General features: G+C 46.2%; 1 protein-coding gene across 6 annotated transcripts in view; it reads right to left on the reverse strand.

Moving 5' to 3' along the window:
* The window catches only part of LOC138287696 (NAD-dependent protein deacetylase sirtuin-3-like), a 287,131-nt gene that overhangs the window by 208,754 nt on the left and 53,280 nt on the right, over nt 1-25,097 (reverse strand). For 2 of the 6 annotated variants that reach the window (XM_069228355.1, XM_069228357.1), the window contains exon 1: nt 12,570-13,000. The exons of 2 other annotated variants lie outside the window; for them this stretch is intronic. In XM_069228355.1, the coding sequence (XP_069084456.1) occupies nt 12,570-12,591 (22 nt within the window). In that variant the 5' untranslated portion in view covers nt 12,592-13,000. Of the gene's footprint in view, nt 1-12,569; nt 13,004-25,097 lie in introns of those variants that run through there. 2 more of the 6 variants (XM_069228359.1, XM_069228360.1) reach the window with 2 other exon arrangements.

Below are 25,097 nucleotides of genomic sequence, written 5' to 3' on the forward strand. Positions count from 1 at the left end.
CAAATTTAGACCATCTATTAGCGTAGATAGATTTAGTGGAGTGTCGCCTGGCCGCTAATATAACATCCACTACCTCAGGCGGGAGAGAGAAGGAACTCAGGTTGCCCCGTTCAATCTCCAGGCATGTAGGTGCAGACTCTGGAGGTTGGGGTGTAGAACCTGCCCCTGCGACTGGAGGTCTGCCCTGAAAGGGAGACGGAGCGGAGGGCACATTGAGAGTTGGAGAAGGTCGGAGTACCATACCCTCCTTGGCCAATCCGGAGCTATTAGGATGACTAGAGCCCGGTCCTGGCGAATCTTCCTCAATACTCGAGGAATCAAGGGTATGGGAGGAAACGCGTAAAGCAACTGGCCGCACCAGGTTATTTGAAACGCGTCCCCCAACGCTCCCTGCATCGGATACTGGAGGCTGCAGAACAACGGACAATGCGCGTTCTCTCGAGTGGCAAACAGATCTACCCGAGGAAACCCCCACCTCTGGAAGATTAAACGGACTTGATCTGGATGGAGACGCCACTCGTGGTCTGCCGAGAAATGGCGACTGAGACTGTCCGCACGCACGTTCAAGACTCCGGCCAGATGGTTTGCTATCAAGCAAATCTGATGGTCCTTTACCCAGGACCATAGTCGAAGAGCTTCTCTGCAGAGAAGGTACGACCCCACTCCTCCCTGCTTGTTTATGTACCACATCGTGGTAGTATTGTCCGTTAGGACCTGTACCGACTGACCACGAAGGGAAGGGAGGAAGGCCTTGAGAGCCAGACGTACAGCCCGTAACTCTAACAGATTGATGTGAAACATCTGTTCCTCTGGAGACCAAAGGCCTTTAATCTCCAGATCCCCCTGATGAGCTCCCCACCCTAGAGTGGAAGCATCCGTTATGACTGTGGCCACTGGTGGCAACTGCTAGAACGGCTTTCCTTGTGAAAGATTGTTGCTTGCAATCCACCACTTCAAATCCACAGCAGCATCTCTGGAGATCTTGACAGTACCCTCTAGATCCCCTTTGTGTTGAGACCACTGCCTTCGGAGGCACCACTGAAGAGCCCTCATGTGCCAGCGAGCATGCGTGACCAACAGAATGCAGGAGGCAAAAAGACCGAGCAGACGAAGGACCTTGAGGACTGGAATTACCGCTCCATTTTGAAACATTGGAACCAAATCCTGAATATCTTGAATCCGCTGAGGCGGAGGAAAGGTCCGACCCAATGTTGTATCCAGTACTGCCCCTATGAACAGGAGTCGCTGAGAGGGCTCTAGGTGAGATTTGGGCTCGTTCACCGAAAAACCCAGGTCGAACAACAACTGGGTTGTTGACTGCAGATGATGCGACACAAGCTCTGGGGACTTGGCTTTGATCAACCAGTCGTCTAAGTAAGGGAATACTGCTATCCCCTTCCTTCTGAGTTCTGCCGCAACCACCGACATCACCTTCGTGAAGACTCGAGGTGCTGAAGTAAGACCAAACGGAAGGACCGCAAACTGATAGTGTTGCGATCCCACCACAAACCGGAGATACTTCCTGTGTGACTTGAGTATCGGGATATGAAAGTAAGCATCCTGCAAGTCGACAGACACCATCCAGTCTTCCTTGTTCAACGCCAAAAGCACCTGTGCTAGGGTCAGCATCTTGAATTTTCCCTGCTTGAGGAACCAATTCAAGATCCTCAGGTCCAGAATTGGTCTCAAACGACCATCCTTCTTGGGAATCAGGAAATACCTTGAGTAACATCCTCGACCCCTTTCCTGCTCTGGGACCAACTCCACCGCGCCCTTGGAAAGGAGGGCTTGTACCTCCTGTTCTAGCAACAGGAGGTGTTCTTCTGAACAATAAGAAGGGCGGGGCGGGATGAGGGGCGGGAACTCCCGAAAGGGAAGGGTGTAGCCTTTTCCCACAATACTGAGAACCCAAGTGTCCGTTGTAACAGTCTTCCATTTGGTGAGAAAATGCTGTAATCTTCCCCCTACAGGAGAGGAGTGAGTGGGAAATGGTGGAAGCCTAAGGCTGCTTCCCCTGCTGCACCCCGCCAGAAGATGAGGAAGAGGCAGAGTGCTGCTGAGAGGCTCCTCTGGTGCGGACCCTACCTCTCCCCCTGAAAGATCTATAGGGATGGGAAGAGGCAGGTTGCTGATATCTTCCCCGAAAGGAAGAGGAGGAAGAGCCACGCCCAAATCCAGGAAACCTCCTGAAAAATCTGGAAGAGGCCGTGGAAGAAGGAGCTTGGAGCCCTAACGACTTAGCCGTGGCCCTGCTTTCCTTAAAACGTTCCAAGGCCGAATCAGCCTTGGCTCCAAACAGTTTGTCCCCATCAAACGGGAGATCCAACAATGTGGACTGTACATCTGCAGAAAAGCCCGAGTTACGGAGCCAGGCCTGTCTCCTTGCCACCACAGTTGTGCCCATTGCTCTGGCTACCGAGTCGGTGGTATCCAGTCCCGTCTGGATAATCTGGGTCGCAGCAGCCTGGGCATTTGAGACAAGATCCAAAAGACCCTGGGGAAGCTCTGTAAACGATGAGGAAATGTCATCCATCAGAGCATGAATATACCTCCCCAGGATACAGGTTGCATTGGTGGCTTTTAACGCCAGACTGCAGGACGAAAAAAATCTTCTTCGACTGCGCCTCGAGCTTCTTTGAATCTCTGTCCCCAGGCACCGTCGGGAAAGAACCAGGCGCTGACTTGGATGAACAGGAGGCCTGCACCACCAAGCTCTCCGGCGTAGGGTGCCTAGATAGAAACCCAGGGTCAGTCGGAGCCGCCCGATACCTCCTGGCCACGGCTCTGTGAACTGCTGAGGAAGATACCGGCCTCTTCCACACCTCTAACACCGGATCCAGCAGAGCGTCATTAAATGGCAACAGAGGCTCCGCCGCAGCTGAGGCCGGATGTAGCACCTCTGTTAAAAGGTTTTGTTTAGCCTCCACCACCGGCAAAGGCAGGTCCAAAAAACTAGCTGCCTTCCGTACCACTGCATGAAAGGAAGCAGCCTCCTCAGTATATTCCCCCGGGGACGAAAGATCCCACTCAGGGGAAGTGTCCAGCCCACTGGCCGACTCCAGTCCACGCAGCCCATCACCCGAGTCCTCTAGCTCTCCTTCCTCCAGGGCTCGTTGGTACTCCTGCTCTTCTAATACACGGAGAGCACGTCTCCTGGAATGAAGTCGCTGTTCAATATGCAGAGTCGACAATGCCTCCGCCGAAGCCGAAGATCGGCGCCGATCTTCAGAAGCCACCGACGCCGCGTCCGGCGCCACAGGTAACTTCGGCGCCGACAAAAGAGCAGCTGAAGCAGATGGACCCACCGGAGTCACAGGCCGAAATCCCGACGTCGACGTCGACGGGATGGAAATCCCCGGGGCCAATCCTTCTGAAGCCACCGGAGCGGCCACCGGCGCCGACACTGGCGCCAAGCCCACGTTCCCGAAAGGGCATAAAGGGTGCCGGCCGAAGAGGCGCAGGATCACCCAAAGAAAAGGCCAAAGGCCCAGCCGGAGCACCCCCTGGAGCCATCTGTTGGAAGATGGCATACATCGCATTCAAGAATGCGGAACTATCGGCTCCAGGGGTGGGAAAAGCCGGATACTGAGGTGCCTGTCTCGGAGGCGACCCCGACCTCGACGTCTGCGCCGGAGAAAACACCTGAGGCTCCAATACCTCAATCACTGACGCCTGTCCAGGTGAAGTTGGAGACGCCGGAGAGGGCAACGGCGTCGAAGGATGCGGCGTAACCGTGGGACTGATCTCCCATGTCCTTCGGCGCCGATCCGAAGACCTGGAACGAGTCTCCTTCAAATGACGCCGAGATTCTCTACGGCGCCGGGAGTCTCGATGACGCCGATGTCTTGGAGAAGAAGACTTCTTGTGATGTTTCTCCTTCGATTTAGCCATAAACAGCTTCGCCTCACGTTCCTTGAGGGCCTTTGGATTCATGTGCTGGCATGAATCACAAGTCGAGACGTCGTGGTCGGAGCTCAAACACCAAAGGCAATCGGAATGAGGATCCGTCACCGACATCTTGCCTCCACACTCACGACAAGGCTTAAATCCAGACTTTCTCTGCGACATTATTACCACAGCGAAAGACTACGCAGCAAAAATACACTGTAACCAAAAAAGTAACAGTTGCTCCCTCGAAGATAACCGTTTCGAATGCACGGAAAAAAGGGAACTGACGTCCGCACGTCGTCGAGGACCTCTTATTGCCTGTATGACGTCAGACGGCGTCGCATGGGCTAGAGTGACGTCCTCGTCGACGTGCAGAGACTAGTAAGAAGATTTCCGTCGAATGCTGGCGCCATGGGAGTATTCATTAGGTGAGGAATCCACAGGTAGTTGTATCCATCAGAAATAGAGCCATTTCTTTTGGTAATGGGATATGAACATCCCAACTGACTTTCAAAATCACATGCTAATGTTATATCGCTCTTGCTGAAACCACCAGGTGCACGCCTAACCAAGAAAACAAAACTTAGAGCTTTCTATCTAGAATATGTGAAATACTGAGGGGATCTTTCGATAAGCAGGTGGTCAGAAACGGTCTGGCACATTAGAAAAGTTCCTGTCAGATGGGGTGGCAGTCTGATTTGGGGTTTGTAAATGGGTGGGGATACTGCCCACTACGGGGGTGAGGCAGTACGCATTAAGACTGGGTCTTAAACTCGGATTAGTTCTTTTTTGTTTCTCTGCCTTTACTTTTTTTCACCCTCTGCCCCTTAGGAAAACTGCAACCATGGGTGACGGTTTTACATAATAAGATGTTTACACAATATGATATGTATGGGTAGTTTGTCTTGGTTGTTCTACATGTGCTTTGGTTATTTTGGGATGAAAGGATTAGGAGTCGAGTTTTGTCTTTCTGTCTTATGATCATCATGTACAACAAATAATTAAGCCTAAAATGGTTCTGCGACAAGGTGGGAGGAGGTTCCACATTTTGGGAGCATGGACAGAGTATCACCAGCCCCCCAATCTTGATGTAACATTGATTAATGCTTGAGAAACCAATATTGTAATGGCTTCTAACGGAAATAGTTAGATACAACCTCAGTATACCAAGAAGCATTAGGAATTGGTGAGATCCGGCCCCTGCCCCAGAAGATTACAGTGGATTTATAAGCCTGTGTACCAAAGCTGTGTGGGATAATACCATGAGATGGAAGACGTGTGAGGAACCAGAAGTAAAGGTTAATGCCAAAGAACATTTTTCTGCTGGGACAGATCGTGTGGGAAACAGAGAGAGAACAGCTAGGCAGAGACATTGTCCAGGAGCAAGCTGACTGGCACTGGATTAGATGAAGGATTCATCAGCCTGAAGAACAAAGGAGAACTGCCAAAAGTACACACAACATGCCCTGTATGTATAGTGGCAATGGAGCAAAACAAAGTACCAGACCGCTCAAGAAGTGGCCGAGAGCAGTAGGATTTCACATCTCCTCAGATGGACACAAGGAATGGCAGTAAGGCATAAAGGCTCTAAGCAGTAGACATGGAACTGTAGATCTGGATGGTAAGGAGGTCAATGTCGAGGTAGGCAATGCCGGACGGTGAAAGATGTTCAGTTCAAGACTTTGCAGTAGCTGGCTGGCAATGGAAGCCTGCGGACTCAACTCACCGACCTGCGATATAAGGAAGAGCAACTCATAAAATGTACTGCACACTGTCAATGATTACCAACTGTAGTAAGCTGCAACACAATGAGGAACTGAGGCACAAGATACTGATCCGGAGCAACACAGAAAGATAGAAGGACTGAAGGAGGAAGGGAAACCCGAGAGGCTGCTGAAGGGAAACTGCAGGAGTTCGACCTACAAATAGGTGGTGCCCAGAACCGAGTACTATGCCTTCTTCTATATTAGACTTGCTCAAGATGCCTCAAACTTCTGAAAAGTGATGTGCCACGATAATCAGAAGAAATAACATGGAAGGTTACAAGAAGCAAGAAATTAGTTGGAAAAGCAACAATGAGGGGACATAAGATTGTGAAGCCCACAGCGCCATCTTTGACAAGCATAAATTACTAAGAAACAGAAAACAAGAGGAACTGACTCAGTACTCCAAGACCATACTGCGTCCTGTGCAGATTAGGGACCCACCTGAAAGAATTACTGATGGCTGTAATAGACATGAATTTTCCGCTGAGAAACACAATTGATTCCATGAACAGGAAGTCAATCTTTTAAGAGTACATTTCCACAAAAAGAAAAAAAAGCACAAAAGTGGAACACACTGAACATACTGGGCTAAGCACTTCATGCAATTCTGGAAAATACAGTGGGGAGACAGAGACAGAATATTTTTTCATTAGTGTGATTCCCAGAACAAATTGAAGACCCGAGTATCAAACTTGTATTTGAGTTCTTTATTCCACAAGGCTCTACTAACTGCACTTTTTGTGGCTGATTGGATAACTACAGTTCTAAAGCTTCTCCAACTTTCATTAAAAGCACACACAGAAAAGGGACCAACTGCTAAAACCAGAACTCGTTACCCTCCACCAGCTCTCCTGAACACCATAATCACCAGACATTTTATTTATGAAGACTGGTATATAATACTTCAGTCATCTAAAAATTACTGACTGATACAATATAAAGGTTCTACTATCACCATCTTCTCAGACTTCACTATAGCACTGCAAAAGCAGGGGCATACTTTTGATGCAGTTAAGAGACCTTTGAGGGCCTGATAACTAACATTTATGTTGCAATTTGCAGCACAACTGAAAATCTTTGCAGAAAGGAAAACATGGCCATAGGCTGTAGGATGTATTAGGCTAGTTGTGGTGCTGGTATTCAGTGCATGCCAATTGTGGTAGCAGAAAGGAGAAGGGAGAACACAATTATGAATGTGCTGTGAAGAATAGTTTGAAAGAAAAGAAAAACGGGCAATTGTGAGAGTGGATTCCACCAGATATCACAAAATTATGGCAGGACTGAAAGGCCTAGAACTTCAGCTATAGGAAACTGGCACGGTACAAACTACGTGATAAGGAATGGTCCAAGACACATCAGAGAAATCCACCAATCCCAGATCTACCAGTGACTGTATTTTACTACTTGCAGGTAGTCCGCCTGGTCGCTGCCTCTGAGAGGGATGCCTCACAGAGATCGCATCCCTAGAGATGCAGCTAGAAAAAGAGTGAACTTCCCTGCTAGTGGGGCATGGTGGAACGAGATAAAACCAGTCTCTGGAGACTAGAGTAATCGGACACGTCACAATGCAAGTATGAAAGCCCAGTTTACAAAACTACTGTGGTATAGCAAAGACACTAACATGTATGAACTGGAATGTCAATGGACTGGTAACAAATTAAGACAGCAGAAGTCCATAACATACTGAACACACAAGGGGCTGACCTGGTATACCTTCAACAGACCCATCTAATGCCAGTTTATTGGAGAGGGAGATAGAGAGCGATATCTTACTCTGCTCGCATGTGTGGAGTGTCAATGCTGATCGGAAATTTGTGGCATTTCACTTAGAACAAATGCAGATTGATTACTTGGGTCGATATACTGGGGTGAAAATAACATGGAAGGGCAAGGAGGTTTGTTGGTTAATATGTACTTGCCTATGGGCTTGCAGAATAGACACTCTGCACAACACGGAAACCCTATTTAATATAGTGATTGATGGCAAGATGGATAAATGATGTGCAATTCTGTGCCTGATCTCTCTCTGCACGAAACTGGATGGGTTTGCAGGAGCTATTGGCCTAACTGATATATGGAAAGAGAGAATGCTAGTCCTTTCAGAGCACATCATTTTTATTCTAGGTTCAATTATGCACACAGATTCAGAGGCACAGTATACCTTGTTGGGGGTATCTGATTCATACTCAATGGTAATGCAAGATATCTGATAAACTCAAAATGTTTGTTTAGTGTCATGAATATTTTGCACTAAAACGAATAAACTGCACTTTACAAAACTATGTTTTTTCAAGATTGGCCAATCAATGCCTAATCTAGGCCCGGCTCCATCTTGAATTTCAAACTGTGGCTGGGTTTCCATTCTTTCTCTTTCTGCATACAGAAAAATGTGTACAAATTAAATCCTCCGTGATGAGGTGTTCTTCCTGGTGAACCGGAAGTTTCTGCCAAAATATAACTGTTCAAGGTCTGTCCTGTCTGTACACTGAACATATTCATTTGGTAGGTCTGTCATTGTTTTGTGTTTAACTAAATTTGAACTGTCGCCACCAATGACAATAGGCAGAAAGGGAACTAACTATTATCCATTGAGGGGATTGTGTTAGGTGATGTTGCTTTACTTCTGTATTGTGATTTGTTGATCCTATGTAACATTTTGCTCATTGTATGCTATATGATTTTTGTTGTGTATTTTCCAATCAGAGGGCTCATTTTGGAGCGGAATCAAGCTCTTGATTCTTATAGAGCAGACCCTTGTTATTCTGACGTATGCTTGTGACTCTGAATAATGTTTGATCTTTTCTCTAAGGGTCTAAATCGAACCTCCTGCTAGATTTGACTGAGCTTAATACTAACAACAGATATATTATATCATTATGAATTTGGCATATTTTGAAACTAACCATAATTTGCCTTCTGTAATGAACTTCATGTTTTTAAAAGTTTCATGGCTTCTAACTTATACTTTTCTTCAGAGGGCTTATTGGGATTGATCCTTACCTGAAAACAACTTGCTCAAAAATTGCTCAGGGGGTTGTGAGGTGGTTGGAGTACATCTGGTGTTCTGGTTTGGGTTGGCACATTGACAGTCCTTGGTACCGGGAAGGGGCAGGGTCTACAAAACCGACCTTCGTGCTTTCAGAAAAATCTAGAAAACCTATCAATGCTCTTGGTCTATGTAGGGGCACCCTAGTCAAGCTATTTCACAAGCACAAAAAGGAGACTGGCTGGACAAACGTAAATACCTAAGAAACCACTATAATTGGGTATGGTGCTTAACAATGTAAAAACACAGTCCAGATTCAAATAATTCTGGTATCTCAACATTGAGCGAAGCCTGGAAGTGGGATGGTTTCATTTGTGCAGTTACAGCAAACACAGGAGTTAAAAGATTCTCAGAGCTGTAAGTACTTGGAACTCAAGCACATTCTTGGGATTTGTAGAGGGGAAAATGCAGGGACGACAGAGACCTCCCCTTGAAAACAGACTATGGATTCAGGAAAGCACCAAAAGTTAGACTCCAGGGCATCCACTTAAATTTTACTAGCAATGGGGCCTCGGGGGGGGGGGAGGAGGAACGAGGAGTTCCCCCCCCCCGGGGTTTTTGGGACAGGTGGCACGACCCGGGACATGTTTGGACGTCCGGGGTGCCAATTATGGGGGGTGGGACGGGTATGTATACGGCCATTTTGCAGTAACAGGCACCATTTTGAGAAGGTGACCTGGTGGCCAGGGTGTAGGCAGGAGGGCTCTGTGTTTCTTTCCCCACCCTCGCGTTATGAGGTTTTTGGGGGGTCTTTCTTGGAGCAGGTGTCCGGGGGTGTGGGGGGGGGGGGGGGGGTTTGAGTAGGCGTCGCTTGGACAGGTGCTTGCCAAGGCGGGGACAGCTGCAGGGCAGCTATTAAAAGCTCTGGGGTAGGACGGAGCTGGCAGGGAAAGCCAGGTATTAGGACAGGGGGAACATTAATTAGACAAGGACAGGCAGGAGACTGCTCAGGAGCGGACAGGTTCAAAAAAGTAGGTAGGGTGGGAGAAAGTAAAGGAGACGAGAGGAAGGAAAAGACAGGTCCAGAAGAAGCGGGGGGAGGGATCGGGGTAGGGGAGGGCCAGGTGACTCGATGTCTAGTGAGGTTTTAGTTTTGTAAGGCAAAGGCCAAGGGGGTAGGTCTAGGGGCACCCGTTCCAATAAAGCGGCCTTTTACACACACAAACGAGTCTCGGTGGTCACTCTGTCCCAATCAGCACATGTGGAGGCTTAGACAAACTAAGAAATAGCTGTCCCCGGAATTTGGATCCCCCAGGAGGGCGATGAATCGATGGAGGCATTTACGATTCCTAGGGGGAGGACTTCAATGAAGGACAGCTTTTGCCTTGTCCAGAGTAAAGTTCTACAGAAGATATATTATACCAGAGACTTGCTGTTCACAAAAGATGCAGCCAAAGATAATAAATGCCTGTGAGGCTCTGGGAAAATAGACACCTTTTCCATACACTATACTAATGCCCCTTGATTAAAACGTATTGGGAGGGCATCCACGTTGGGATTTAGAGATCATCATATACCACCTAATGGGGCTATGCAAGCGCACACTGATAGTGGAAAATCTACAACCTCCAGACCAAGGCACGCCCTACCCACTCGGAGGATCGCCAGCTTAAAGTGATTGTGAAGCTTCTGTGTCTTCGTGACCTGGCAAGATATGCCAGCTGGAGCATAGCCTCCTGGCAGGGACACCTAAGATGGACAGGTCAAAGGGTAGAGACTGGAGAAAGCTCGATCCACTGGTCCTGCAGGTTGGGAGTTAGGCACAACCTTGTTCCATAAAAAAAAAATATATATTTAAAAAACGTTTGTTAAGAAAACAGCAGCAAATTCATAGTGGCTTAACATTACAGATGGGCAATAGTAGTAGTAGTAATACTTGCACTGCTTTGTTGCTACTTAATACAAGCATCTAGGTTTCCAACATCCCATGTTCATTTCTCTACATCCATCACAGAACCGGAGGAAAATCTTCAGGCAAGATGTACAGATAACTGTTTTTATTTAGCACTTATAGAATAATGTTAGCCATTTCTAAGCCCCATAAATAGAAGGTGTCCTGTTTTAGCTATAGGCAACAGTTTAAATAAGTGAGACGCCAGGCAATCAGGTAAGAAGCAGCTTATTACATGCTAGGCTGTTGTGTACAGAATCAGCGACATAGTTTCAGTTATGACTTCATCAACCCTCCATCTGGATATTACTGCCAGACTTCAACCAGCACACGTGCACAATCTACGCAACATCTCTCTGCCACACTCCCCCATCCAGCAGCATTTCACAGAACATAGGTACACTCTCACATTAAGACACTACATGATACTATTAACCAGTTTAATAGCATTCAATTTAACACCCACAGAACAATGATAGGTTGAGTTGTCTTCACTAGGAGTGAAGCTTGTGACCCAGAGGTCACAGCGAATGTCAGCAGTCCTCAATTAGCCACCTTGACTTGGATGCTCAACTCAGTTCACATGCTAACCAGGTACGGGTTATCGCCCCAAGTTTCTGAGACTAGCAGAAGAGTGGAGTTTCAGATAGTCTAGGTCAGCGGTTCTTAACCTGTGGTCCGGTGTCCTCCGAGGGTACGTGACGCCAACTCAGGGGGTATGTGACAGCTTAAAGTATTAAATATTATTAACAGATTAATAAAGGGAATATAAATAAGCAAAATGTTACATTTTAGGCAAATGTGAAAGAATTTGAAGTTGGAGGTTAAAAATTAAGTTTGTATCCTCAGATTGATTTGAGGGAGAAGTGCATCAAGCAGAATGCAGTATAGATATGCCTGGCCTCAGATGAATTTAAAACAAAAACAAAAAATCTTCAACCTTCCTATTTAAAATAAAAATCCTTATTTTTTATTTCTGAATTAAATAAAACCCGTCAGCATTTGAGTATTTGTTTGATGAACCATTGTCTCTGTATTGTTTATATTGTTTTGCAGTTCAAATAATAGAAATTGCTAGACCAGGTCCCCGGATTCCAATACTGACTCATTTGCGCGGGGGGGGGGGGGGGGGGGGGGGAGTTGTCCCCACCTCCCACTAGTGATTAAGTGGGGGTCCAGAGATGTCAAAAGTTTAAAAACAAGTGGTCTAGGTGGGAGGCACATTCCGGAAAACGTCAATACAGAGTAGCAACACAATGAGCACTAAAAAGCCACATAAGGCATGCACGCCACACATGAGCAGTAGGTTTAGCCACAATAAAAAAATACCCTCTTTCATATTAATCTCCCTTTTGTATTAAATCAACTGCAGCAACATACTGGATACTGAGGTTGGGGGTTGACTAATACGACTAAACCATGCAGACTGATCAGTCTAATGCCGTTGTATAAATTGGTTTTCTGATTTTTAAAAAATGAACCTTGCTTGCAAAGAAGACCAGATATGACCTGTCAGAGAGGCACGCAATGCATTCAACAACGCCAAGAATTAGCAACTAACACATGATACCTAATAAATCGCCTCGCGCCCTTTGTGTGTCCGGATTTCAACAAACTAATCTTTGCATGTTGGAACCGGTGGGCCTTGCTCTATCTAACACTACAACAAACAGAAGTGTGCAATCTCCCTGAACTCAATGACTGGCTGCGCCTCACAACAAGCTAGGCACTGAACAGCTACTCTGATGCTGTGCATTCCTGTGAAAAATAGGCGCTCTACACAAGTGTAAATTTTCACTGGATAGCAAAGAGACGAAAGATTCAATGTACTAATGAGCAATGTTTCACGGCTATCGGAGCGAAAAATTAATTAAAAACAAAAAAATACAAGGAGGGGATCATAAATTCACTGGACAAGACCAGAACAGCCCCAAACAAAGTTCAGTCGAGCCACTGTCAAAGCGGGTCCAAACATTACCTCTGCTGCGGGTAGTGCTCATTGTTGCAGGTGCCAGCCAAGCGAAGTAAGCCCTCCGTTAAATAAGCTTAATTCAACTAAGAACACAGGATGCGAGGTTTCCAGAGAGAAAATGTCCCGAACAATGCGAAAGCTGGAGAGCAACCGGGCATAGGTTCCAGGGGAAAGGGGCGAGCGCGCGGTCCGCGCCAGCTGGAGTTGCAGCCTGCTCGTTCACCTGCAGCGGGACGCTCTCCACGGCAACCACGCCGGTCAGCGCGCGAGAGGAAATGCGTCAGCGAGCAGGGAAAGGGGCGGCTGTAAGCGGAGCTGGCCGGCCTGGTGCTTCTCAGAACCGTTTGTGATGCGAGCAGGTGCCCTCAACCTTTTGATGTGGGAGGAGAGGATCCACCCGTTCCGTTCACTTATTTATTTTTATGACCAACTCATGAGAGGGGGAAGGCATAGAATTTAAATCGCAATTGCCATTAACTATATATATTTTGTTGAGGTTTGGGAAATACATGTGTGTTGTGACGTGTCTGGAGCCTGAGCAGTATGATTGAATATTATTAAATGTATGCACGAAGCAGACACAGGGTTGAGGGCTCTGCATCGGCCGGCGTACAGGTCATCTCTTCTCTCCGGTTACTCGCGGACCACGCCTGCTGGCCGTCTTTATTTATAACTTTAAACCCACGTGATTACGGGGCCACAACATATTACAGTATATAGTGAGGGGGAAACCAGCCGGCATCCCTTCACTCATAATTAGCATTGTAGTGCTTGCGACCAGTTAAGTCAAAGGTGCGACACTACATTCCTCCCCAAAACAAATAACAACATTACCAGGTCAGGTGTCCAAATCCAAACGAACACTGACATTGATAGAGCGTTCCGACCTAATAAATTACCTGTATCTGGGCGCTCTTGGGTCGATGAATCTTTTGACCAAGTGGGGCTCTCTTCACCCAAGAGTAATCAATATAATCAAATCAATAATCAATAACGAACATATGCAATACCTTGATCAACATAACACTTCACAATTAATCCAGAAAACATTTCGGCGAACCATGACCTTTCGGCCATGAATAACCACACCAGTTTATTCAAAGTTAATGAATTTATTTCCCTATATTAACAAAGCTAGCACGATATAAATGTGTCTCAACACCAAATGATATATGTAAATGAACATTAATAGCTGTCCATAACGGCGAAACAGATGCAATCTATGCAGCATTTGAATAACAATGCATTCGATGATAGCAACGCAAACCACTAAAACTATAATCTGTAATGAGCTAATTGCATACATTAGTCAGCATAACAAGGTCTCAAATTGCATCGTGCAACAAATGAATCCTCATCTAACCTCAAATTAGCATCTGCATGTGGGGTTTCATGCAAAAACAATTTAGCAACATTAATTTGGAAAACTCCTAACTAGGGCTCTTATCAAAAATCAGCAGTTGGTTACCTAAAAAGAAACACAATGCAATTGTACATTTTCCTTTCATATTTACCAAATTCAATCAGCATTCAAGGAAGTCTTCGTCTCACAGGTACCGGCTTCGATCGGCATGGGACGGGGCAAAGGGGCAGGGTGGACAGGGCAATTGCCTCACAGCGGCAAGATAAAAGGACAAAACTACTACTTCATGCAAAGGGGCAAATCAAAGTTAAAGTCTCTAGGGCGAGAATTACTTAAAGTCTCTTTCTCTCGATTAGAGAAAGCATCAAAGTCTCATCGAACATCAATTGGCATCGTAGAAGATGGCAAAATGACGAAGTCTGCAAGATAGGCCATAATGGCTGCAATGTCTAATGTCCTCAATGGGTGCAATGGGTAATGGCAAAAATGGCTGCTGGCTGGTAATGTCCCCAAAAATGGTTGCTTTCTTCTTGTGCACCGGGTTTAAATAAACAACAGTTCAAATCCAGTAGGGTCTTCCATTGGAGGGTTCATAGGTTGGCTTCAAATTGTCCAATCAAAAACAACAGTTCACAAGCTTCTACCTAGGCATACATTATCCTTGGAGACGGGAACGTAAGTTGCAACATATTTTACCAATTAACTCACTTTCAGAGCTTCCATTGTCCGCACCTGCAGATTGACCTTGGAGCAAAGAAGAAGATGCCAGGCTGGCACGAAACCTTAAAGATAAGCATGTGAACCGATCTCACTGGAAAAGTACAGCTTCAAGCAAGAATACACGTTTTATTAGCACATTAGAAAAACACGAGCATCTAAACCGTGAGACAAGGCAACTAGGCCAAAGCCTCCACTAAAGTTATGCTAAGCTAAAACATTTCAAACAAGCAAATCATAGCACACGTTTACGATTATGTCAGATTAGTACAATTCTAATACATCACGTTATATAAAGCACGCTTATAAATGTTGGCAGACTACTCTGAGGGCACATTTGTCCCCGTACAATCTTTATTAGTTCGGTTAAAGTCACACTTGATTATTGCAGTACTACGTTTATGCGCTAATAAATGTAAAACCTTCATTTCTGCGTCATCAACATCGTAAATCGCATCAAATTATCCCTCATCCACTGGATGGCACAGTATTCCACCGCAGTTCATATCGGGTGTGGGTGGTTCGATCCGTGAGTCTTTCCAAACTGTCGAGCAGCATCATAGTCTGCTGATTGGGCCTTATGTACTGCAGCTAGGCTGTCCCCTAGGTGAGGAGACGTTGCCATCATAGGTGTGACATCGCTTCATTCCGATCTAGAGTCTTGATCAATTTCAGGGGGAAATCATGTTCTCCAACTGGTCTAGACAGCAAGGATAAGGATAGAACTGTTTGAACATCATGATGTTCCTGGGATCGTGATCGATCCCCTTTTGGCAACGTTCATGGTGCCTCGGCAGTGGATGAAGGTCCAGGGGCATCAGTCAAATGGCAAGCGGAACTTGCTCCCAGGGGATTGATCGTTGATGAGAACAAAGTTTCCAACCTTCAGGTCAGAGACTTTAGTGCACTGTTGTCGACTGGCCCTGTCCTTCGCGCTCTCTCTCTCTCCACTCGTGCACTTGCTGATCATTCACTGGGTCAGGTGTCCAACAGGGATGGTGGGGGATCGCGTCTGCAACCATTTGTCTCAGGAATAGATGCCCTGGGTCTAGTCCCATGGTAGAATGCAGGGTCTGTCAATAGTGCTTGTCGGCAACCTGAGGCTATGCGGATTACTTTATTTAGTGTTCGCATGAACCTCTCCACCTCCCTGTTTTCGTGAGGCCAGCGGGGAGTGATTTTTCAGTGGCATATGCCGGTCGATTTAAGGTATGACCCAAGTTCATTACCCTGTAAAGGAGGCCCGTTCTCGGTCTTCAGCTCTGCTATTAGACCATGGGTGGCTATGATTTTTTCGATCTTGGGGATTACTTCTTCAGCAGCCAGGGACAGTATTGTGAAAGCTGAACTTATTTACTAATGATTTTCATGTATTTTGGGTTAAGAAGTTGCATGAGAGTTTGACTAATATAGAAAATAATGTGCGACTTCTAAAATGTGCCAACTTGAGTGGCTGTCATAAATCCATAATGCTTTTATTAAATCCATATTTGTATTAATTGAGGTGCCTGCATTAAGAAAAGTTGTGTTAGTGTGTCATATTAGTAATTTTGCATTATGTATTTAGCTTTATTAATCATAGGCATTAAGTAAGCAAGGTTTTGGCCTAGTCTGCACAGCCTAATATTAAGCTGCACTGTTTAATAAAATCGTGGGAATGTATGTCCAAAGAAATCAATACATTTATTGTTCACACTGTGTTGACCAAACATTAGCAGATGTCTTATTAACTTTCTCATGAGAACTGCCTGCTAGAATATTTTGTAATAGAAGTCGTTATTTTGTATAGTTTGATGCGTGAGACAGCGATGTTCCCAGGAGATAACAATTGATGCACTGACTGCAGTACGGATCGCTACAAAAGGTTACCTGACGATGGGAACAGGAGAAGAGGAGCCAATCATCGACGTGTGGAAAACAGTTTAGTTATATCTTTGATTTGGGTCTTTATTTCTATTGGTCTAATTGTAAACGTACGGTTTTCTGACCAATGGCAAAGTGGAAAGTTCTTTAGGACAAGCTAACTTAGACCGACTGCACAGAGAAGAGATATTCTCATTTTATTCTGATTTTTCTTCATAGAGGTTCTGTTTTGAGGAGCTGAACAGTTCCCAATGGTTTATTTCCATAGTTGACTTTAATGCTAAGATTTCTAAAGCTGAATGCTGATCCCTTAGATATTGCTTCTTAAATGGTTCAGATAGTTTAGAGTCCCCTGTGTCTGAACCATCCCCTTTCACTGCCTGTTGCTGAAGCTGACCGAACAGATGTTCAACTGACAAAGATAATCACAGCTTGCTGATCCATATGAGGAGAGGTATAACAAAATGCTATTCTTCTTGTTGTAAGTTGGTCCTTTGTTTCTAGGTACCAACCACTATTTTGAGAGAGCTACAGCGAGATATGTTTACAAATTAACTTTGTCAAAATTGTTTTGCATGAAGCACAAACATGCAATTCTAATCAGGAGGCTACTTCGGGAGACCCAGAAAATGCTAACAAATTATTAATAAAAAGAGTTGATGTTGTTCACTTGCTGAATCTAGACGTATGTTGTTTCTGTTGCACAGTTGTTCTTGCTTTTAATTTGTACTGTGACTCTTGCATGCTTAATTTTCAATGCATTAGCTGAATTAAGATTCTTTAGACGATTTGGTCAACCAGTGTTGTTTATGTATGTTTACCATCTAGTTTTGATACTAATTTACGTGACATTAGCATTGTTAATATAGGGAAATAAACTTTCTAACTTTACATAAAAGTGTGGTTTTTCATGACACAATGGGTCGTGGTGTGTGAAGATTACTGACTCCAAAGAATATTTGATGATGTTTATTGATTATGATGATGTAATTACATCGTATTTGGGACTTATGGTGGAATCACTCTAAGTGTAGTCAAAAGGTCTATATTGAACCTCTAATGCGTCCCCTTATAAACTTAACAATAAAAGACCAAATAAGGACAGACACACTAACAGTATGACCTCTACTTCAGGGTATTTTGAATAATCATAAGTCACCACCATGGTGTGCCTCCCATCCGGGAGACTTCCGTAATCCAGACTGGCTGAAACCCATGGTTGTCATGGCCCTCTCTCAGTCTCTACGGGAGCTGGTTGGCTGGACTCCACCGAGGCTTGACACCATTCGCAAGAGCATACTAAGGCTTCCACCTTCTCATTCATCAAGGGAAACCAGACCTTGGTCCGTAGTAAAATGTATTTTTTTTTGGCCTTCACCATCCCTTGATGCCCTGTGTGGGCCAACTGGGCAACCCGATTGGTGAAAGAAAAGGGAATGACCAGCCAATGCCCCTATAACAAACACCCTTCAGGATCAACAGACATCTCCTGTCAGATGTGGTACAGGATTTCCGTGATTTGCCTCACTTCTGGAATAAGTTCTGTCCACTGTTTCTTGATGGTATGCCATTGGTTAGTGTGAACGGCTTTGAGCACCCTGTGGAGGCATTCATATTGGCTTGTTGCTTACAGTACAGCCTCAGCAGAGAGAGGTAGTTGTCTAGACGGCTCAGTTAGATACCATACGTATTCTTCTCTTTCCTGAGCCTCGTTCTCCTCTTCTGCAGTGGCTGGTCTGACGTGCTGGGACATGTAATCCGCAGGATTATTGGATCTGGGTTGGTATTCAATATGGCACTTGTATTCCTGTAGTTGATGTAACCATTTTTTTGATCCACAGGGGTGGCTTTAATGCTGTCCCAGTGAAAAGCAGGATGAGGGGCTTGTGATCTGTGGTCACGGTGAAAGTGCCTACTTCCCCAATGTACAGCGATTGCTTCCTTTTCAATTTGCGAATACCTTTGTTCTGTGTCAGTCAAAGACCGGATGGCAAATGCGATAGGTGACCATTCATTGTTGTCGTGTTTCTGCATCAGCACAGCACCCAGCTCCTTTAGGCCAGCATCAACCGCAATGGTGGTTTCTCTACCACGGTCAAAGTACCTGAGGATTGTGTCTGTGGAAAGGGCTTCCTTGGTGGCATTGAACGCTGTTTCTTGGGTTGGGCACCAGGGCATTAAGGCTTTGGTCAGGTCTCTGATTGGTTGGGACAACATCAACAGGTCCTTGATAAATCACCCGCAGTAGTTGACCATCCCAGGAAGCTGCAGACTTCAGACACTGTGGTGGGGGGAGGTGCTTCCTTGATGTCTTGCACTTTTCCAGGGTCGGGAGCCACTCCATCAGACGAAATTACATAACCAAAAAAATTGCGTTTCTGCTTCAGGAATTCGCACTTGCTGCGATTAAGTGTCAGACCAGATTCCTTGATTCGTTGAAGCATGGTTTTTAGCCTGAGGTTGTGTTTCAGTATGGTCCTGGCATAGACTAAAATATAATCGCTGACATTGAGCATACCGTGGAGTCCAGCTGGGAGTTCCTGGATCATATTTTGGAACACTTCTGCAGCACTGGATATACCACAATCCAGCTATTTGTTGCGCCGGGGGCCTACATGTGTGGAAAAAGTTGTGACATAACTTGATTCTTCGCCAAGGACAAGTTGGTGATACCCAGACTGCAGATCCAGCTTGGAGAAACAACTGTCTCCACTCAGTTTGCTGGTCAACCCATCTATCGTAGGGGTCAGGTGTCGCTCCCTCCTGATTGCAGCCTTTGGTAGTCGTATGCCCACGCATATTCAAACCTCACCAGGTTGCTTGGGTTTTCTGGCGACTACAATCGTAGACACCCATGGTATAGGTCCAGTCACTCTTTCAATGACCGCAGCTTTCTGAAGCTTATCAAGCTCTTTTTCCTCCTGGGCCTTAGGTGGCACGTGATGCATCGATGTCGAAGAGCTACCAGTTGTATGGAATCGTCTGTATGCAGCTTTATTTCCTTGTTTCGCAGGCACCCAGTGCCGTCAAACACTTCCAGGAATTCCTCTAGGATGTCAGTCACTGACCCTTGATGCACCCCAAACGCAAAGGTCACAATGCCCAGGGCTTCCGCCGCCTTTCATCCTAGAAGCATGCCGTGGCAATCTTCAGCGACGTACACCTCGGCTTCCATGGAGCGAGGTCCATATGAGATGGTTGTTCTGAATCGGTCTTGCAAGGCAAGTGGTTGGTCTTGGCCATACGCGAAGACCCTTACGTTGGCTGGCTTAATCGTGGGGGCTGGGGTCATGCGGTGGTAGATATCTGAGGACATGATATTGATGGAGGTCCCAGTGTCCACAACCGTAAAGTGGGGTGTTCCCCTACTAGTATCTGGCACCATGATAGGCGCAGTGGAGTCTGGGCTGCCGTTCCTATGGTGAAGATGGAGTGAATTGTGTGTTCCTCCTTGTCATCATAGTCCATGTCATGGTCTTTGTCCGGTGTACTGAAAGCAGCCTTAACTGTAGTGGTAGCAGCTCGAGCTTTACTTGACGGACACTCTTTCAGGAAGTGGTTGACCTTGTGCACCGCACTCTGTTTCCCACGTGCCGGGCAGTCTCTGGGGCGGTGTGTGGGTCCTTCGCAGTATCCTCACGTTCTAAGCGGTGGAACATTGAGCGTGGCTTTGGGATTGGGATTTGTGTTTGCATGACTGCGTTAACTGGTTCTTCTTTGACTGGCCTTAGAAGGGCGTCTTTCATATGGGATTCCTGAGCTTTTGATAATTCTTTAGTACGTCCCATTGTCAGGATGTCAGCCAGAATTCACGCGCGCAGCTGCGTTGAGTGTGAGAAAAGGCCTCTTTTTGGACATGGTTAGCGCCCACTTTTTGCCTGATGTATGATGTATCCTAGAAATTGTAGTGCCCAAGGCCCAAGCTAACCAGATTTCCTGGGCCAGAGATATTTCCCTAAAACTGTTGTGATGCATTGGCACAATTGAATTCACCGTTATATACCACTATAAGTCCCTTGTAAAAGGGTACTTAGGTACCGAGGGCATTGGATACTATGGGTAGGCCCCGGAGGGCAGCAGCACTGATTATGCCCCCCTCTAGGGCCATGCATCCAGATGCCCCCATTGCAGGCTGGGTGTACTGGTGCAAACCTAAAACATCGACACAGCACACTGCATATACTATGGGTAAGACACCCCTCTGGTAGGCCTTACAGCCCTAAGGCAGGGTGCACCATATTATATAAGAGGGCATAGCTGCATGAGCAATATGCCCCCACTGTGTCCTTACCAAACCTGGGACATAGTGAGTGAATAGAGCAGCCATTTTTAAACGTGCTGGACACTGGTCAACACGAGTTTCCCAGCAACATGATGGGCACTCTGAAAACTGGGTTGTTTGGTATCAGACAACTCAGAATGATAAATCTAAACTGGTATCACTATTGTATTTATCCCTAAATGTACTCAGGGATCACCCTTGCCCCCTACAAAACCTAACTACTCTGCCATGGTTTTTGACTGGTTTTATCCAGCCTCCCACCACCAGACACCCAATCTACAAACCTTGGGGAAGAGCCTTGTCTCTCTGGTTTGTAAAACAATGCCCTTCCTGGGTGGAGGTGCCAACACCCCTTCCCTCAGGAATGTGCACTGCCCCGGCGGCAAGCTTCAAAGGGCTTACTGCCTTTGAAACTCGACCCCCAGGCCTGCAGCTAGCAGCAATGGTCAACCCCTTTGCAGACCCCCACGTTTGGCGGGAGCAAAGGTGGGAAACTGCACAAAGAGTAGGAGGAGTGGCCCCACTTGGCATGCACCACCCCTAAGGTGTTGCCTACGAGGTGGACACGCCATTTCATTTTCCTTCATCTTAGACGGAAGGAAAATAGCCAATCAGGGATAGGGAAGTGACCCAGGAGGTGGTCACTATAGTGGGTGTAGCCACCCTCCCGTTGGACACCACCAGGTTCCCCTTAAAACGTCCACTAAATTCAGTGTTTAGTGCGCATCCTTAGACCAAGAAATTGGATTCGAAGGACACAAAGAAGACCAGCACAAGAAGATCCAAGGCACGAAAAACTGTGGACCTGCTGCACAAAGAAAAGGCGACAAACCCTGCCTGCTGCACCCAGGACCCGACAATCGCCGCTGAGGAGAAGCTGGACAACCGGACTGACCTCAAGAACCCAGAGGACCTCCAGGCTTTGCCAATTACCCAAGAGCTCCCTCCAGAGTGGAGGTACCACTCTGCAACAAAGAAGAAAGCAGCAACCCAGTGGGGGTCATTTCACTAACCAGCCGCTAACTCCCGAACCGGAAGTTGCAGCCAGACCCAACAACACAGCAAGGACAAACTCTGCAAGTGTGCCAAGCTTGGTGGCATTGCGCCCTCCAGTGGTCGAACCGTACCAAGACCTTGGGTACTGGTCAGCTGACTTTGTACACCAGGAAAACCAGTCCGCCTGGGGCTGAAAAAGGACCAGGAGGAAGCCCCAGTCAAGGGAATTCAGGAACACCCCGGACCTCCCGCCAGAGTGCCCCCGTTGTCCTGCAAACAGCCCTTGAAGTGACTTGCCTCCAGATCCAAAGGGCATTTTTGCGCACAGCTCCTGGCTCACCGATTCGCTCTGCACCCAGCCATCCTGTGCCCTAATGGTCCCTCACCCTTTGCGACCTTGACACTCCAAGGAGACCCTAAGAAACCACCTATAAACTTACCTGCACAGAGCTTTTCCAAGTGCAGTGGCCCTGCACCAGCTCCAGAGACTTTCCACCGCTGCTCCTGCTGGAACCAGGAGCTGCCCAAACTTCTCCAGCTGGCACAGTATGCCCACCAACCACCTCAACAAATCTGCAAAATAAGAACTTGGTAAAGCAACTGTGTGATTTTCTATGTATTTTTAAAGGTGACTCCACTGATTCCTATAGTGTGTGATTACGCACAAAAGACTATTTTTCTTAAACTTCAAAAATCCATATCTCAAAAAGTACTTACCCAATTTTGATAGTCTTGGTCTGAAAAATTACATAAAAATCTGAAGTATTTTTATAAATTGGTCTCAAGTTAGTGGCATTTGCAGCTTTAAAGGTAAGGGTAGAACAGTTAGTGTTTCAGGGTGCCAACTTTGACACTCAGAATGCTTTTGTGAGCCTTTTATGCACTAATGTACACTTTCACAATCCCTTTAATTTGCCAGACCACTCTGTTGGAGTGCAGGCCACCATTGCCTCAGCTATTTGTGCCACTACTGCTTGCGATTAGAACCCTTTCCTGTTCCTCTGTGACCCCCCTTCTAAGACCCTGCAAGTCCACACCCTTTTTTCTGAGCTCCTCATTCACTCATAAGACCCTTATGAACCAAGACAACAGTTGGTTGGTCCATAATCCACTTACATCTCCTATTTAGCCTTTATCTAACCCTATCAGCTCCAGCCCTAAGAGCAACTCTATCCCTTTCTGACATCCTTCCCAAAGCAACAACCCTCTTCACCCATACTATTCTCCACTAGCCACCTTTGCCAAGCTCTCAGACCACATGACAAGCATCAAACAAATTATGCTGACCCTCATAGCTTATCTGCTGTCCAAGTACCCCTCCACGTGCTAGACCTCAGGATTCCTTTCTTGCCCTTATCATAGCTGCCAAGTGAATTTATGTTGTGCATGGCACCACAAGTCAGTGCTGCCTTTTTATCCAACTGCACTTTACATGTTTGATTTTGAGTCCATAATTTCAATGTAAAAAGCAAAACTACAAGTCTCAGGGTATATTGCATAGTTGACTAAAATGTAATAAATAGCTGAGGTTTCAGACGTAACTTGGGGAAACTTAGTAGCAATACCTGAGCCCCACTCCATCAGCCATCAGAGCCCTTAAGACTCTCTGAGACTCTCAAGCATCCCTCAGGGACCCATGTCCGTATCTACTTGACCTCAGCTCCTTTTGTTTCCCCTCTCACTGCACTGCTTTAAGTGGGATGAATAAGCCACAACTAGAACTGTTTCCTATATAACCAAGAGCATATCTGCCAGGTTATCAGAGAGATTAGGGCATAAGAGACCACAGATATTTGCTACACAGAAAAGGTGAAAAATAGGGCAATGGAGAATTAGGAACTACATAAAAAGAACTTCAGCTTGCTGAGTCACACATGCAGCCCCATACCATTAGGATGTTCCTGTTAAATACACTTCTATGTTGTTAGTGGCAAAGTTTGTAACACCATACAACTACAAGGGCAAGTTATTTGACAGAATCAGTTATTGTGACTCTCTTGACATTCACTATAGTTCTGATCTGAATATTCCCCTTCCACACCTTTATCATGTTCTCTCTATTTGTTTCCCTTAGCATCATTGTCTTTCCCTCATTTGTGACTTGCCTATTTTCTGCATTTTGACCTTTGTATATCAGTTGTCTCCCCTCTACCAGGGTCCCTCCTACCTGGTTACTATAGGAAAGTTCCTCTTTTTGGCATGACCACGCCCACTTTTTGTTCACTGGTACTGATGTTGTTGAATGGTAGTACACTGGGTAACCGGGCCCCAGCGCTAGTGCCTTTTTCCTTAAAAACAATACAAATTACAATTGTAACACAATTGGCAAGGAATTTAGCACCCTTGTACGTCCCTGGTAAATAGTACCCCTGGCACCCAGGGCATGGGTAACAAAGAGGGTCTCTAAGGGCTGCAGCATGTATTATACTACCCTAAGGGACCCACACTCAAACACATGCAGACCTCTATTACAGAATGTGTGAAATGGTGCAAACCATTTTGAAAATACAACATTGCACACACTCTGTGTGCAATGTCCATACCCACTGCATGTAATATATGTAAGTCACCCCTACAGAAGGCCTTAGAGCTCTAAGGCAGGGTGCATTATATTACACTTGAGGGCAAAATTGCATGAGCCTTTGATGCCTAGCTCCATTGCTAGACATTGCAAGTGTTCAGGGAGCCATTTTCGTGGATATGTATTGGGCACTGGTCAATAGAAGTTTCCTATCTACATGATGGGTTCATTGAAAATACTGGTGTTTGGTATCAAACACCTCATCTTAATATATCTGTACTGATGCTAGTATCAGATGTATTATGAATTTCACACAGAGGGTACCCATGAAGACCTACTAGTCCTGTAGTGTGCTGGCTGACTAGTATTGACCAGTCTGCCACAACATACGAGTTTTTGACCCCTTACAGGTGAGAGCCCGCACTCTCAGAGGCCAGAAACAATGCCAGCTCTGAAAGGAGGTGATCACACCTCCTCAAGTAGAATGGCTAGTGATTTAGCATATAAGAGTCAGGGGCTTCAAAGCCCCTGCCACCTTTGATATGCAACCGTGGCTTCCCCCCAGACTTGGAGAACACTACCCTCTGTCCTGAGGCCCATTTGGCACCAGAGCAAGTGGGAAATTAGATATAAGGTGTGTCACACTTACAGGCTAGGTTGGCCACCTACTGTGGACAGTCGAGGAAGGGTTTTAGCATCTTGGTTTTGGCAAAACTAGAAAGCTCTGTGTCAGGATTATGCCCATTCCCCACAGGAAGCGGTCATATAGGGGGTGTAGTCACCCTATGGGTA

Source organism: Pleurodeles waltl, chromosome 4_1 (genome assembly GCF_031143425.1).
Source record: "Pleurodeles waltl isolate 20211129_DDA chromosome 4_1, aPleWal1.hap1.20221129, whole genome shotgun sequence".
Classification (NCBI taxonomy): domain Eukaryota; kingdom Metazoa; phylum Chordata; class Amphibia; order Caudata; family Salamandridae; genus Pleurodeles; species Pleurodeles waltl.